Raw genomic sequence first — 17,185 nt, forward strand, 5'->3', positions numbered from 1 at the left:
TATAGGTATAGGTTCATAGCACTTACTACAGGTAAAAGGGTACAAGGCTGTCTCTGGGTGTGTGTTTAGATTAAGAGAAAGAACAGTTAAGCCAGCAGAGCCATGTGCTCTGGTGGCTAAAGATGGAGGTATGCAGAGAAAGAAAAAGAAGAAGCAAAGGCAGCCCAGCAGAGTCCTGTGCACTCTGCTGCAGGGAGAAAGAAAGAGAGAGAGAGAGAGAAGTGCCCCCAGACAGAGAGAAGTGCCCCCGAGCACCCTGTGCTCTCCTTTATACCTCCAGAACAGAAAGAGATCAAAAAACTTATCTTCCTTCCCAGCCAAACTCCAGTTTGCTTTCTGAAGTCAGGAAGGTGACTATTTTCACATGTTCTCCTGTTTGAAGTCCCTAGTGATGGAGCCTCTGTCTGGCCTCTTTTGTTCTCAAGCCCTGCTCCCAGATAGGACAAAAGGTATGCTAATCAAGAGTAATTAAGAAAACGGGGCTAGCAGGCAGCTCAATACCATTTGGTCCCTTTTGCCATCCTCAGTGGTTCCTGAGGGAGGGGTGAGTTCTCAGAGGTCAGAAGCTGGTCTAATATTAATCTAAGAATGTCAAGCTGGTTTCATATTAATATAAGTATGTCCAGCCATCCTGACAGTTTGCTTTTGTCAAAGCCCCCTGTCAAACTTCCACCAGTGTCATGGGATCTCAACGTCGTTCTCACCCAGCTGATGAAACCTCCTTTTGAGCCACTGAATTCCTGCCACCTGAAGTACTTGACCTGGAAGGTCATTTTCTTGGTGGCTGTTACTTCAGCTCGTAGAGTCAGTGAGCTCCAAGCCCTGGTAGTTCATGCTCCCTACATTAAATTTCATCATAACAGGGTAGTCCTCCGCACTCATCCTAAGTTCCTGCCGAAGGTGGTGTCGGGAGTTCCATCTGAACCAGTCAGTTGTCTTGCCAACATTCTTTCCCCGTCCACACACCCGCCCTGGTGAAGACAAGTTGCATACTTTGGACTGTAAGAGAGCATTGGCCTTTTGCGTGGAGCGGACAAAGCCCTATCGTCAGTCCGCCCAGCTGTTTCTTTCTTTTGATCCCAACAGGATGGGGGTTGCCATCGGAAAACGCACAATCTCCAATTGGCTAGGAGATTGCATTTCCTTCACTTACGTCCAAGCTGGGTTGACTATGGAGGGCCATGTCACGGCTCATAATGTCAGAGCCATGGCTGCGTCAGTGGCTCATCTAAAGTCAGCTTCTGATGAAGAGATTTGCAAGGCTGCAACGTGGTCATCAGTCCACACATTCACATCTCACTACTGCCTACAGCAGGATACCCGACGCGACAGTCAGTTTGGGCAGTCGGTGTAACAGAATCTGTTTGGGGTTTAGAATCCAACTCCACCCTCCTAGGCCCATTTCTGTTCTGTTCCAGGCTGCACTCTCACTTAGTTGTGTTGTTTTTCAGGTCAATCTCAGTTATGTCCTCGCCGTTGCGAGGCCCAATTGACCATGGTTCATTGTTTTGAGTGAACCTGGGTGCTAGGGTACCCCATGCGTGATGATGTCCAGCCTGTTTGTCCTTGGAGAAAATGAAGATACTTACCTGTAGCAGTTATTCTCCGAGGACAGCAGGTTGGACATCATCACAACCCTCCCTCCTCCCCTTTGGAGTTGTTCTTTTCTTCTTTGCTTGTTATATAACTGAGGGAAGCGCACGGGCGTCGCGGGTGGGAAGTCACTCGCGCATGCGAGGTGCGTTGTCCCTGCACCCGTCGCGCTGCTTCTAAACTCTTTTTAAAGTTTTTCTTTAAATTCCGGAGCTCCTGGGCCGTCGCGGACGACGACCCATGCGTGATGATGTCCAGCCTTCTGTCCTCGGAGAATACCTGCTACAGGTAAGTATCTTCATTATACATAGCTTGTAAATTTTTGGGCTTGTAACATAGTAATGTAGTAGATGATGACAGATAAAGACCTGCATAGTCCATCCAGTCTGCCCAACAAGATATACTCTTAGCTTATGGGTATGATGTGATATAACATATGCATACTTGATCTTGTCCTGTCCTTGCCATTTTTGGAGCACAAATTGGAGAAGTCTGCCCACCTTTTGTCTTTCCCAAGTGCATCAGTTGCCATCGAAGCCTACTCAAGTCCATCCGGATCTGTCTAACCGGAGTGGGCTTCGACGACAACTTGCAGAAATTAAAATATAGTTCCAAAGAGTTCTGCTGTTAGGTAGTGTAGAGGGCATTTTCGAAAAAAAACGTCCATGTCAGAATTGGGTCGTATTGCTCTAAGATGGATGTATTTGCACATCCCGGTTCCACAGGATTGGAGAACAGCATATGTGGTCCCTCTTCAGAGAAGTGGGAAACTGCAGGCCGGTAAGCTTCACTTCGAAAGTAACGAAAGTGTTTCTGGAGGAAAGGATAGTGAATTTCCTGGAATTCAGTGGGTTACAAGATCCAAGGCAGTGTGGTTTTACCAATTAATTTGATTGAATTCTCTGACTGGGCGACCAGAGAATTGGATTGAAGATGTGCGCTAGATGTATTCTGCTTGTATTTCAGCAAATCTTTTAAATGGTTCCTCATAGGAGGCTCTTAAATAAACTTGACAGGCTGAAGTTAGGACCCAAAGTGGTGACCTGGATTATGAACTGGTTGACAGACTCCAGAGGGTGGTGGTCAATGGAATTCACTCTGAGGAGGAAAAGTGAGTAGCGGAATGCCTCAAGGAAGGGCTGATTCAGTTCAATATATTTGTGAGCGACGTTGCCAAAGGGTTAAAAGGTAAGGTTTGCCTTTTTGCGGATGATACGAAGATTTGTAATAGGTTGGACGCCCTGGAGGGAGTGGAAAACACAAAAATGGATCTGTAAAAGCTAGAAGAATGGTCTAATGTGTGGCAATTTAAAATTTAATGCAAAGAAGTGCAGAGTGATTTATTTTGGGAGTAGAAATCCAAGGGAGCCGTACATCCTAGGAGGCGAGAGGCTCATATGCACAGACAAGGGGAGAGACCTTGAGGTGATATCTATGGATTTTAAAGCAACAAAACAGCGTGACAAGGCAGTGGCTGTAGCCAGGATGCTAGGCTGCATCAAGATGTGTAACCAGCAGAAGAAAGGAGTTGTTGATGCCCTTGTACAAGTTGCTGGTGAGGCCCCACTTGGAGTATTGTGTTCAGTTTTGGAGGCTATATCTTGCTAAGGATGTAAAAAGACTAGAAGTGGTCTAGAGGAAGGTTACAAAAATGATATGGGGCTTGTGCCGTAAGACATATGAGAAGAGACTGGAAGACCTGAATATGTATAGCCTATTGAAAAGAAGGGACGGGAGATATGATACAGACATTTAAATACTTGAAAGGTATTAATGTAGAAACAAATCTTTTCCAGAGAAGGGGAAATGGTAAAAATTAGAGGACATGAACTGAAGTTAAGGGGTGGTAGACTTAGGAGTAATGTTAGGAAGGGAGGTAGGTGTTAGAGACTAAAACAGTGACAATATTCAAAAAGGCTTGGGATGAGCACAGAGGATCTCTGTGTAGAAAATGGATGGTATAAAAATCCTTAAATGGCTGCATGTGTGTGGATGTGTGAGTGCTGCTTGGATAGTGGTTCCAGCTGTGAAAAAATAAGTCCGGTGCCAAGCAGACTTTGTAGGTCTGTGTTCTGTTTATGGCAGTTCAGTTTAGGATGGGCTGGAAAGGGCTTCAACAGCAACTTCAGTGGCTGGAACCGAGGACAGTGTTGGGCAGACTTTTACGGTCTGGGTCCTGCAAATGACAAGACAGATTCAGATAGCCTGGAGTGTGCTTTAACAGCAACTCCAGTAGTTGGAACTTAAGGACAAAGCTGGGCGGACTTCTACTGTCTATGTCACAGAAACACCGAAGAAGGACCATGATCAAATATATAATATCACATTCATTATTTAATCATGAATTGACAATAGGTGTGACTGTTGGGCATATGGATGGACTGTTCAGGTCTTTATCTGCCGTCACTTACTATGTTACTATGTTAGAAATTGTCTAAAAAGAAGAGCCATTTTCCAAATTGACATGTCCAATTTATAAACGCCAAACAAAAGGGCACTAGAACGTCTGTCTGGCATCATTTTGAGAGAAATAGCCACACAGACATCCCTGGAGATCAGAGGGGCAGCTTAGTGGTCAGTGCAGTGGACTTTAAACAATGGCACCCAGGTACAATTCCTACCATAACTCGTACTTTGAATTGTGAGCCCTCTAAGAACCAAATAAAATCTACTGTACAACATTATAATTGCCTTCCACCCTGCAGGTGTCTCCCATATTTAGGTACAGTAGGTAATTTGGTGGTTTTGGAGGCTCACAGTTTCCACCACAAATTTACTAGGAGGAGTGAGATTTGGACCAAGATCCCTTTATTCACAATCTATTGTACTAACCACTAGGCTAGTTCTGGCTGCTGCTATGTTGGGTATGCACATAATACCTTATGCTGTCATAGCACCTGGGTATCCCCTTTCAGTTTGGTGTGGGAGGGAAATGGCATCCACTGAAGATTAAGGACGGGTCAAGCCTTAATCCATCATTCAGGGCATTTTTTTAAAAGTTGGATATGATTGAAACAGGTCTAGATAAAAAGTATTGCTTTTTAAACTTGGACTTCCTGTTCCATGGTCGCTGAAAGATGTCCTAATTTTGGGATTTCCCTAGTCCCGCCCAAAACATACCCCCTTATTTGGATGAACTCAGTGGCAAAGTCCAAATTCTGTCTTTTTGAAAATCACGATTTAGACCAGATGTACATGTTTTTGGCCATTTTGAGACACCTGTCTGCTTCGAAAATGACCTCATTAGTCTTGAGTGTATACCTGAGGCAGTGGAAGATACCAAAAGTTACAGAAAATATATTAAACATCCGAATAATAGATACTGTTGTGTCAGAACAAATTGGCAACATTGATCAAAACTATTCATTTAGGTATATTCAGTTTTGCTAGGTATTTGCCTCCCTTTTCCAAATAAAGTGAACAACTTTCTTCCTTCTAGGATGGCATTCACTTGTTCATATTGTAAATTCCGGACATTTGAGGAAAAAGACATTGAAGCTCATTTGGATGGTAATACTCATCGGGAGACTTTAGATCATATTCAGAAGAAAACAAAATTTGACAAAGTAGCCATAGACTTTTTACATGTAAGTTACCATATTTCATTATTTAAAATACAATCTCTTTTTTGTTTATTTGTTGCAATACCTGTTGGTCCAACAAGAACCTTTGTGGGCAGTTTGGTTTATTAGTTGGTTTATTGCCTGTCATGTGTATAATCATTCCCATGACAAGTAATATTTTTTATAATATGGTCGTAAAGCATGTAAACTAATATACTGTTGAAATGGCTTAATTAAAACATCCTATATAATAAAATGCACCTCCAGCGTTCTGAAGCCAAGAAAGTGAAGCCTTCAAGCCTTGAAGCATTCCTGCAACGTTCCGGAACTACGTGTCATCAGTTGAGGAGATGGAGCCTTACAGAGCACACGAATGCTTCAAGGCTTGAAGGCTTAACTTTCTCAGCTTCAGAACGTTGGAGGTGCGCTATATTATATAGGATGTGCTCGGTGCTTTTCTGTAGCACAGGGGGGGGGAATTTAATATATGCTGATTAAAGTGGAGGAGTGGCTGGAGGGGGGGAAGGGGAGATAGGACAATCGCTGGGTGGCTGGAGGGGGGCAGGGGAGAGAGGAGATTCGCTGGGTGGCTGGAGGGGGCAAGGGGAAAAGGAGAATCGCTGGGTGGCTGGAGGCAGGGCAGGGCATACAGGAGAATCGCTGGGTGGCTGGAGGGGGGCAAGCGAAAAAGTAGAATCGTTGGGTGACTGGAGGGGGGAGCAGGGGAGAGAGGAGAATCACCGGGTGGCTGGAGGGGGGACAGAGGAGACACACTCGCACCCAGCAGTCTCACTCTCCTGTCACACACACACACACTCGCACATTCTCTCTCTCTCACAGTCAATCTAACACATACTCTCTCAAACATACACACTCCGAGGAAAACCTTGCTAGCGCCCGTTTCATTTGTGTCACAAATGGGCCTGTTTTACTAGTTTAGATATAAATCTTTATTTTCTTTTTTTTTTTTTAGGAATGCATGGTATATAAGTACAAAAAGACATCCTTACGCAAGTTGCAGGCAGCCCAGAATGAGGCTGCCAAAATTATGGCAAAAGATATAATGGAAGGCAAGTAAAATATGTCTTAGACATTTTGTAGATATCTTTTATGTAAATGTGTAACAATAATTCTCCGAGGACAAGCAGGCTGCTTGTTCTCACGACTGGGTGACGTCCGCGGCAGCCACCACCAACCGGAAGAAGCTTCGCGGGCGGTCCGCACGCAGGGCACGCCCACCACGCATGCGCGGCCGTCTTCCCGCCCGTGCGCGACCGTTCCCGCCAGTCTTTTCTTTTCCGCGCTGGAGAGAGTCGTGCGTCGCCGCTCTCTCTTAGTCAGCCCCGGAAAACCGTCGCGTTGTCCGCGAATTCGCTTATTTTTTGTTTTTTGTTGCCGCGCGCTTCAAACCCTTTTTTTCCTTTCTTCAAAAAAAAAAAAGGAAGAGAATGCGCTGATTTTTCCCTCGTTTTCTAGTGAGGTCGTCGCGTTGCGGCCTTGTGGCCACGCGGTCGCTTTATTTTTCGAGGTGTGATTTACCGCCACCATCGACGACTTTAACTTCACCGACGCGATTTTTCCGTCGATGTCCTCGAAGATCCCGAGTGGATTTAAGAAGTGTGGTCGGTGCGGCCAGCCTATCTCGCAGACCGACACCCACGCTTGGTGCCTCCAGTGCCTCGGGCCGGAGCACAATATCAAGTCGTGTTCTTTGTGTCTTGGTCTCCAGAAACGGACTCAGGTTGCGAGGCAAGTTCTTCGGGACCGTCTTTTGGAACTTGCGCTGGCCCCTCGACATCGACCTCGACGGCATCGGTATCGACGGCCGGTTCTTCGGTACCGGTATCGGTGTCTGCGAAATCGGCACCGATGGCATCGACCCCAGGAGTACAGGTCCCTTCGGCCTGCCGGTCCTCCGGTGACGGTAGGGGTGAGAGGCCGCGTGGGCAATCGGCCCCGGTCACTCCCTCTGCTCACGGCCCTCGGGACCGAACCCTGTCCGACCCGGCCCCTCGAGACCGAGGGGGATCGACCTCCTCCGTCCCACCTGGCGCCGATGATGGGCACCGCAAAAAACAGAAGAAGCACCGTCATCGGTCCCCATCGGTGCGCCCGGCCCTCGGTGCTGGAGAGGAGTCGACGCCGAAGCGTCCGCGTCGAGAGGAAAGGTCCCCCTCGGTAGTGGAGGTACCGACGCGTCAGGGTCCCAGCACTTCGGTGCAGTCTCCTGGACCCGAACAGCTTCCGGCACCGACGCCTCTACCGGCCCCCCCCCCCCCCCCCCCCCGTCTTTCCTGACAGCGGGCCTGGACGAGTGCCTCCGAGCCATCCTTCCGGGGATCTTGGAAGGGCTGATGCGCCAGGCTTGCGGCGCCGGTCTTGACCGCCACACAGGTGGAGTCGACGTCGATGGAGGGAGCTTCGTCCTCGCCGGCGCGGGAGTCCACCGCTGGACGACACCGAGGCCTCGGTGCCTCGACGTCGAGCCGGGCCCAGTTGAGGACTCAGCTGCATGAGCTTATGTCCGATACCGAGGAAGAGGCCTCGTGGGGGGAAGAGGAGGACCCCAGATATTTCTGTGGGCCTCTGACCCCACGCCTTCACCAGAGAGGAAGCTCTCGCCTCCCGAGAGTCTCTCCTTTGCCTCCTTTGTCAGGGACATGTCTATATACATTCCCTTTCCCGTGGTCTCTGTGGATGAGCCGAGGGCTGAGATGCTCGAGGTCCTCGACTATCCATCTCCACCTAGAGAGTCCTCCACGGTGCCGTTGCACAATGTCCTTAAGGAGACACTGCTTCGGAACTGGATGCGACCATTATCTAATCCCACCATCCCCAAGAAAGCAGAGTCCCAGTACAGAATTCACTCGGACTCAGAGTTAATGCGGCCCCAATTGCCTCATGACTTGGCGGTCGTGGATTCTGCTCTCAAGAGGGCACGGAGTTCGAGGGATACCGCCTCGGCGCCCCCGGGGCGGGAGTCTCGCAATCTGGACTCGTTTGGGAGGAAGGCCTACCAATCTTCCATGCTCGTGACCCGCATCCAATCTTACCAGCTCTACACGAGCATCCACATGCGGAACAATGTGAAGCAACTGGCGGACCTGGTTGACAAGCTCCCGCCGGAGCAGTCCAGGCCTTATCAGGAGGTGGTCAGGCAGCTGAAGGCGTGCAGAAAGTTCCTGTCCAGGGGTATCTATGACACCTGTGACGTGGCATCTCGTGCTGCGGCCCAAGGTATAGTGATGCGCAGGCTCTCATAGCTGCGTGCCTCTGACCTGGACAACCGCACCCAGCAGAGACTGGCCGACGTCCCTTGCCGGGGGGATAATATTTTTGGTGAGAAGGTCGAGCAGCTGGTGGACCAACTGCATCAGCGGGAAACCGCCCTCGACAAGCTCTCCCACCGGGCGCCTTCAGCATCCACCTCAGCAGGTGGACATTTTTCCCGGGCCCGGCAGGCTGTGCCCTATTCTTTTGCCAAGCGTAGGTACACCCAACCGGCCCGAAGGCCTCGTCAGGCACAGGGACAGCCCCAGCGCGCTCGTTCTCGTCAACAGCGTGCGCCTAAGCAGCCCCCTGCGCCTCCACAGCAAAAGCCGGGAACGGGCTTTTGACTGGATCCACGGGAACATAGCCGCCCTCAAAGTGTCCGTACCGGACGATCTGCCGGTCGGGGGGAGGTTAAAATTTTTTCACCAAAGGTGGCCTCTCATAACCTCCGACCAGTGGGTTCTCCAAATAGTGCGGTGCGGATACGCCCTGAATTTGGCCTCCCTGCCACCAAATTGTCCTCCGGGAGCTCAATCCTTCAGCTCCCATCACAAGCAGGTTCTTGCAGAGGAACTCTCCGCCCTTCTCAGCGCCAATGCGGTCGAGCCCGTACCACCCGGGCAGGAAGGGCAGGGATTCTATTCCAGGTACTTCCTTGTGGAAAAGAAAACAGGGGGGATGCGTCCCATCCTAGACCTGAGAGGCCTGAACAAATTCCTGGTCAAAGAAAAGTTCAGGATGCTTTCCTTGGGCACCCTTCTGCCAATGATTCAGAAAAACGATTGGCTATGTTCCCTGGATTTAAAGGACGCATACACTCACATCCCGATACTGCCAGCTCACAGACAGTATCTCAGATTCCGCCTGGGCGCACGGCACTTTCAGTATTGTGTGCTGCCCTTTGGGCTCGCCTCTGCCCCACGAGTGTTTACAAAGTGCCTCGTGGTGGTAGCGGCGTATCTACGCAAGCTGGGAGTGCACATGTTCCCATATCTCAACGATTGGCTGGTCAAGAACACCTCGGAGGCGGGAGCCCTCCGGTCTATGCAGTGCACTATTCAACTTCGGGAGCTGCTGGGGTTTGTGATAAATTACCCAAAGTCCCATCTCCAGCCAACACAGTCTCTGGAATTTATAGGAGCTCTGCTGAATACCCAGACGGCTCGGGCCTTCCTTCCCGAAGCAAGGGCCAACAACCTCCTGTCCCTGGCTTCGCAGACCAGAGCGTCCCAGCAGGTCACAGCTCGGCAGATGGGTCATATGGCCTCCACAGTCCATGTGACTCCCATGGCTCGTCTTCACATGAGATCTGCTCAATGGACCCTAGCTTCCCAGTGGTTCCAAGCCACCGGGAATCTAGAAGATGTCATCCGCCTCTCCACCAGTTGCCGCACTTCACTGCTCAGGTGGACCATTCGGACCAATTTGACCCTGGGACGTCCATTCCAAATTCCTCAGCCCACGAAAGTGCTGACGACGGATGCATCTCGCCTGGGGTGGGGGAGCTCATGTCGATGGGCTTCACACCCAGGGTCTGTGGTCCCTCCAGGAAAAGGATTTGCAGATCAACCTCCTGGAGCTCCGAGCGATCTGGAACACACTGAAGGCTTTCAGAGATCGGCTGTCCTGCCAAATTATCCAAATTCGGACAGACAATCAGGTTGCACTGTATTACACCAACAAGCAGGGGGGCACCGGATCTTGCCCCGGATCTCGCCCCTTGTGTCAGGAAGCCGTCGGGATGTGGCGTTGGGCTTGCCAGTTCGGCATGCTGCTCCAGGCCACATACCTGGCAGGTGTAAACAGTCTGGCCGACAGACTGAGCAGAGTCATGCAACCGCACGAGTGGTCGCTCCATTCCAGAGTGGTACGCAAGATCTTCCGAGAGTGGGGCACCCCCTTGGTGGACCTTTTCGCCTCTCAGACCAACCACAAGCTGCCTCTGTTCTGTTCCAGACTTCAGGCACATGGCAGGCTAGCGTCGGATGCCTTTCTCCTTCATTGGGGGACCGGCCTCCTGTATGCTTATCCTCCCATACCTTTGGTGGGGAAGACCTTAATGAAGCTCAAGCAAGACCACGGCACCATGATTCTGATAGTGCTCTTTTGGCCCCGTCAGATCTGGTTCCCTCTTCTTCTGGAGTTGTCCTCCGAAGAACCGTGGAGATTGGAGTGTTTTCCGACTCTCATTTCGCAGAACGACGGAGCGTTGCTGCACCCCAACCTTCAGTCTCTGGCTCTCACAGCCTGGATGTTGAGGGCGTAGACTTCGCTTCATTGGATCTGTCTGAGAGTGTCTCCCGTGTCTTGCTTGCCTCTAGGAAGGATTCCACTAAAAAGAGTTACTTTTTCAAGTGGAGGAGGTTTGTCGTTTGGTGTGAGAGCAAGGCCCTAGAACCTCGTTCTTGCCCTGCACAGAACCTGCTTGAATACCTTCTGCACTTATCAGAGTCTGGCCTCAAGACCAACTCAGTAAGGAATCACCTTAGTGCGATTAGTGCTTACCATTATCGTGTGGAAGGTAAAGCCATCTCTGGAGAGCCTTTAGTCGTTCGATTCATGAGAGGCTTGCTTTTGTCAAAGCCCCCTATCAAGCCTCCTACAGTGTCATGGGATCTCAACGTCGTCCTCACCCAGCTGATGAAACCTCCTTTTGAGCCACTGAATACCTGCCATCTGAAGTACTTGACCTGGAAGGTCATTTTCTTGGTGGCAGTTACTTCAGCTCGTAGGGTCAGTGAGCTTCAAGCCCTGGTAGCTCATGCTCCATATACCAAATTTCATCACAACAGAGTAGTGCTCCGCACCCACCCAAAGTTCCTGCCGAAGGTGGTGTCGGAGTTCCATCTTAACCAGTCAATTGTCTTGCCAACATTCTTCCCCAGGCCGCATACCCGCCCTGCTGAACGTCAGTTGCACACATTGGACTGCAAGAGAGCATTGGCCTTCTACTTGGAGCGGACACAGCCCCACAGACAGTCCGCCCAATTGTTTGTTTCTTTCGACCCTAACAGGCTAGGGGTCGCTGTCGGGAAACGCACCATCTCCAATTGGCTAGCAGATTGCATTTCCTTCACTTATGCCCAGGCTGGGCTGGCTCTTGAGGGTCATGTCACGGCTCATAGTGTTAGAGCCATGGCAGCGTCAGTGGCCCACTTGAAGTCAGCCACTATTGAAGAGATCTGCAAAGCTGCGACGTGGTCATCTGTCCACACATTCACATCACATTACTGCCTCCAGCAGGATACCCGACGCGACAGTCGGTTTGGGCAGTCGGTGCTGCAGAATCTGTTTGGGGTGTAAATCCAACTCCACCCTCCAGGACCCGCATTTATTCTGGTCAGGCTGCACTCTCAGTTAGTTGTTCTTCGTAGGTCAATTTTCTGTTGTATCCTCGCCGTTGCGAGGTTCAATTGACCTGGGTTCTTGTTTTGAGTGAGCCTGAGAGCTAGGGATACCCCAGTCGTGAGAACAAGCAGCCTGCTTGTCCTCGGAGAAAGTGAATGATACATACCTGTAGCAGGTGTTCTCTGAGGACAGCAGGCTGATTGTTCTCACCTACCCTCCCTCCTCCCCTTTGGAGTTGCGTTTTCATCTTTTTTGCTTGTCATTCAACTGGTGGGAACGGTCGCGCACGGGCGGGAAGACGGCCGCGCATGCGCGGTGGGCGTGCCCTGCGTGCGGACCGCCCGCGAAGCTTCTTCCGGTTGGTGGGGGCTGCCGCGGACGTCACCCAGTCGTGAGAACAATCAGCCTGCTGTCCTCGGAGAACACCTGCTACAGGTATGTATCATTCACTTTCTTCGTTATCCTACATGTTTATTATTGTGTATTATGAAATTAACAAAAAAGCTCTTGTGTTTTGCTTTTCTCCATCAAAAACAGGGAAATGATTGCATCCTTCTTGGTGACATCCTCTAGAAGGAGCCATGGTTGGACAGTCACCCTGTTATATCCAGTAAATCTTTGAAGGTTCCTGAGCATGCACGAGGAGTCCCATGATTCTGACATTACTCCCTTCTTAATTCAGTTGTTTCCCTTGGCAACACTGGTTGCATTTGTTCTCACAACCCTTCCCCCCCCACAAAAAAAAATAGCCCTTAATGACAACAATTTTTAAGGCAGAAGAGGAAATGGAAGTGAAGATACTGATGGCCTCCTGGATGTATAGATGTAGATATTAGGCATCTGTACGTCTAGGGGTAGGTATTGGAGCCATATGCTCCAGGTTACACCTGGTTTTGGCACATCCAGCCCAAACATGTATGCTAGATGTAGTGGGCCCTGCCTAAAACTCCCATGCCCATTTTTCTGTGTATCTAAAACTAGGTGTGCACCAGCGTTCATGCCTAGTTTTATATGTGCACTTCTGTTGAAAATGAAACTGTCAGACATTCAGTGCTGAGCGAGATGTCTAAGTGCCATTTGAACATTGACCTCAAAGTGTTCAGCAGACAGGACACCCAAAGCTTTCTTCCCCCCTCTCAAAGAGGAGAAACTGAGCAGTAAGGTTGGCAGGGAGCCCAGGCAATGTTAGCTGAAGACTGCAGGAGGTGAAGCAGAAACATGCAATTTGTTTTGCTGCGGCAGTTGACTGTCCCAACATTTCTTCTGCCTGTTGACTGCTTTGCTTGCTGTATTGTCTGTAACACAGGATCTAGAGCAGTGATGTTATTTTTGAAACAGGGGCCATGTTGCCTAAAATACTTGAGTGAGAGAGCCGGGACTAGTGTTGGATATGGTGCCCATAGCCCTGGGTGATAATCGGGAGGAGATCCCTCCTCCAATGATATAGCTAGGCCATCTTATTTATTTATTTATTTATTTATTTTACAGCATTTATACCCCACAATTTCCCACCGCTGGCAGGCTCAATGTGGCTTACAACAGTTAAATAACAAATAGGCGAGTACATTAAATTGAGAGGGATTAGCGGGGTGGGGAGGTAAAGATAAGAAATGGGTTAGTTTGTAAGAGCACTAAAGGGGTTCAGTGTCCTGAGGTCAGTGAGATAGGACAGTATCTTTAGGGTAAGCTTGCCCACATAAGCAGGTCTTGAGTGACTTCCTGAAAGCCAGATGATCCTGAACTGTTTTCACTGATTTGGGTAGTGCATTCCACAAGAGAGTACTGACATAGGAAAAGGTGGAAGCATATGTGGTTTTATATTTGAGTGTAGAACATGCAGGGTAATGAAGGTTTAAGTAAGAGCAGGCAGTTCTGAGTGAATTTCTTGGTGGTAAGTTGACAAGGGCATCCATATATGCTGGGGCTGCTCCATAGAGAATCTTATGGACTAGGGTACAGATTTTAAAAGTTATGCGCTCCTGTATGGGAAGCCAGTGGAGCTTCTCACGAAGTGGGCTGGAACAAGTGAACTTTGACGCTCCATAGATAAGTCGAGCTGCTGTGTTTTGGACTGTTTGTAGTTTTTTTTAGAAGCAAGCCTGTGCACCCTGCGTATATGCCGTTGCAGTAATCAAGTCTGCTCAAGACTACCGATCTGACCAAGTTACAAAATACTCCTCTTGGGAAATAAGGCTTTTTGTGCACTCTGAGCAATATGTGTAAATTTAAAATAAAGTTTGTTTTTCCAGACTGTCTACCTGAGCCCATCATGTCTCCCCCAACCTGGAGTTCCCCAAACGTTCTTTTCTCCAAATACACTCTCTTCATCCACCACCACACCCATCAACCCTTTTCTTATGTATTTCAACTCTCACCAGCCTCTCCTCCCAGTCAGCTGCCATCATGTCTCCAATGAAAAACACTGCACTAGAGGAAGTTGGAGGGAGCGAGGGAGGGAAAGTAAGTGGAGGAACAATAGAGAACTATGAAGGAAAGCAGGGTACACTGTCCCCATTCTCCAACCACCACACAGTCCCATCTGCCTCTCTCTCGCTCCCAGTCCCCATCCCTACATCCTGCTCACACATCAAATACATAGGAACACTTTTAAAGAGACATAGATTATGGAGTTATAAAATGAACTTGCTTGTTTACTAGTGTAATGCTTGTGCTGTCATTCACTAAATGAAATGCTAACTTATGCTAGACTTTTGATTTTTTTTTTTTTTTTATAATATACTTAGCAGTGTAGTTTTAAATATAATTTGTTGTATTATAAGAAGTTATTTATAATATAAATTTTTTTTCTAAATCCACATCTGTCTGTGCTTAAAATTTCTCAAAGAAGGCTTTATTTAGCTGGGGCTTCCCAAAAGACTTGTTCTCTTCTAAATTATAGTTTGAATATATTATGTTGATGCAGATAAACAAAACTAGATGACAGAAATTTTCAGTAGGTTGCTGCATTGTGATCTGTTCATCCCTTGTAATGCTTGAATTTTTAATCTTATTTCTTTACCAGGAGTTACTAGAGATGATCAAATGATGAAGGTGGAAACGGTACACTGCAGTGCTTGCAATTTGCATGTCCCTGCATCGTATAGTTCTGTGCAACAACATTTAAAATCATCAGCTCATGCAAAGAGCAAACTGGTAAGTATCTACACAAACATATACTAGTGCATGATTTGGTGTGTGCACAGCTGCCTGTTGAGTATGCATGTTTATATTGAAGTATGTACTAATACAACTTTCTAATAAAGGTGAAGATGCAGTTAATATAAGTCAACAGTAATTCAGTTATACTGGTCATCTGAAACTTGGGTAAATGAACTTGCTGACAAATGGCAAAGGTCTATTACCTAAAGTGGTGGTCTTATATTGTCATGCAGCCCAGCAAGCATAGCAGACCATCACCCAGCAATTATTAAACCAATATATTCAAAATTCTTGTGCCAGTTCCATGCAAGCATTTTCCCTTCAGAGTGAGAAAATTAGTTTAAGAACATATTTTGAGGCGATATTGCTGTGGTGGGTACTTGGGGGCCTGTTAGCTAAGGTGTGTTTGAAGTCCACTTGATACACTAGTGAGAAAAGACTTTGCATTGTTTAGTGAGCAGTTTGTTTTGTTAAAGTACTTTTCATGCAAAACCTTTGGACTACTCTTCTTGAGGTGTAGTTAAACATTTGCATTAATGGTTCCATTAACACACACCACACACTTGTGAAATGACTTGATCTGCACAAATTTGTTTTTTAATAAACCTATATAAATTTTAGCACACAGATATGATTGATAGTTCTTCACCAGATAGGAGGAGAGAGAGTGATGAGCTTAGCTCAGGAGAAAGACCTACGGGTGATGGTGTCTGAGGATCTCAAGGTAATGAAACAGTGTGACAAGGCGGTGGCCACGGCCATAAGGATGCTAGGCTGCATAGAGAGGGGTATAACCAGCAGAAGAAAGGGAATTGTCGACGCCCCTGTACAAAGTCATTGGTGATGCCCTACTTTGGAGTATTGTGTTCAATTTTGGAGGCCGTATCTTGCTAAGGATGTAAAAAGATATGAAGTGGTTCAGAGAAAAGCGATAAAAATGGTATGGGATTTGCCTAGCAAAACATATGAGGAGAGACTTGATGACCTGAATATGTATACCCTGGAGGAAAGGAGAAACATATGATACAGTCATTCAAATATTTGAACGGTATTAATCTATAAACAAACCTTTTCCAGAGACTGGAAGGTGGTAGAACTAGAGGACATGGATTGAGGTTGCAGGGAAGCTGACTCAGGAATAATTGCAGGAAATACTTTTCATGGAGAGGGTGGTAGATGTGCTTTCTTGCAGGAGGTGATGGAGATGAAATCTGCAGCTGAATTCAAAAATGCATGAGATAAACACAAGGGAATCCAGGTTAGAAGGAATGAATCCAAAGAAGCTTAGTGGTGATTAGATGGCAACACCAGTAATTGGGAAGCAAAGCCAGTGCTGGGCAGACTTCTATATTCTATGCTGTGATCGTGGTTGGACAGATTCAGCTTCAGGAGAGCAAGGCCAGTACTGGGCAGACTTCTACTGTCTGTGCCCTGCTTGTGGTTGGACAGATTTGGATGGGTTGGAGTGGAGCTTTGATGATAACTTCAGAAGTTGGAGAAGACCGTACAAATCATGATTTTATGAAGTATCGCATCATACCTTACGCTATGAGTTTATTTTATTGGGCAGACTGGATGGACCGTTATCTACTATGTTACTATGTAAAGCTTTTTCTTTAATAATGCCATAGACGCTATAGTTTACTACTACTATTTAACATTTCTAAAGCGCTACTAGGGTTACGCAGCACTGTACAATTTAACACAGAAGGACAGTCCCTGCTCAAAGAGCTTACAATCTAATGGACAAATGTACAGTCGGTCAAATTGGGGCAGTCTGGATTTCTTGAAAGGTATAAAGGTTAGGTGCCGAAAGCAACATTGAAGAGGTGGGCTTTGAGCAGACATCTTTGTTGAAATTACCTGGTGCACTGTTCGCATTTAAATATATGTATGTTATATAGTGGTGGATACATGGAATGCCCTTCCATGGGAGGTTGTGGAGATGAAAACGGTAATGGAATTTAAACATGCGTGGGATAAACACAAAGGAATCCTGTTTAGAAGAAATGGATTCACGGAATCTTAGTAGAGATTGGGGTGGCAACACCGGTAATTGGGAAGCAAAACCAGTGCTGGACAGACTTCTACGGACTGTACCGATTGTGACTGAATAGATATGGATGGGCTGGAGTGTAAATTTTAAGGTCTTCGACGTTAGCTTCAGAACTTCTAGTACAGAAACAGTGCTGGGCAGGCTTCTAAGGTCTGTGCCCTGGGAATGGCAAGGACAAATCAAACTCAGGTAT

General features: G+C 47.7%; 1 protein-coding gene across 1 annotated transcript in view; it reads left to right on the plus strand.

Annotated features, from left to right (window-relative positions):
- The window catches only part of LOC115471752 (DBIRD complex subunit ZNF326-like), a 90,566-nt gene that overhangs the window by 56,853 nt on the left and 16,528 nt on the right, over window positions 1–17,185 (plus strand). Inside the window, exons 6-8 of the mRNA XM_030205567.1 lie at window positions 5,033–5,180; window positions 6,130–6,226; window positions 14,800–14,930. Coding sequence (XP_030061427.1) covers window positions 5,033–5,180; window positions 6,130–6,226; window positions 14,800–14,930 — 376 coding nt within the window. The remainder of the gene's footprint in view (window positions 1–5,032; window positions 5,181–6,129; window positions 6,227–14,799; window positions 14,931–17,185) is intronic.

The sequence above is a fragment of the Microcaecilia unicolor genome, chromosome 6, assembly GCF_901765095.1.
Source record: "Microcaecilia unicolor chromosome 6, aMicUni1.1, whole genome shotgun sequence".
In the NCBI taxonomy this organism is placed as follows: Eukaryota; Metazoa; Chordata; class Amphibia; order Gymnophiona; family Siphonopidae; genus Microcaecilia; species Microcaecilia unicolor.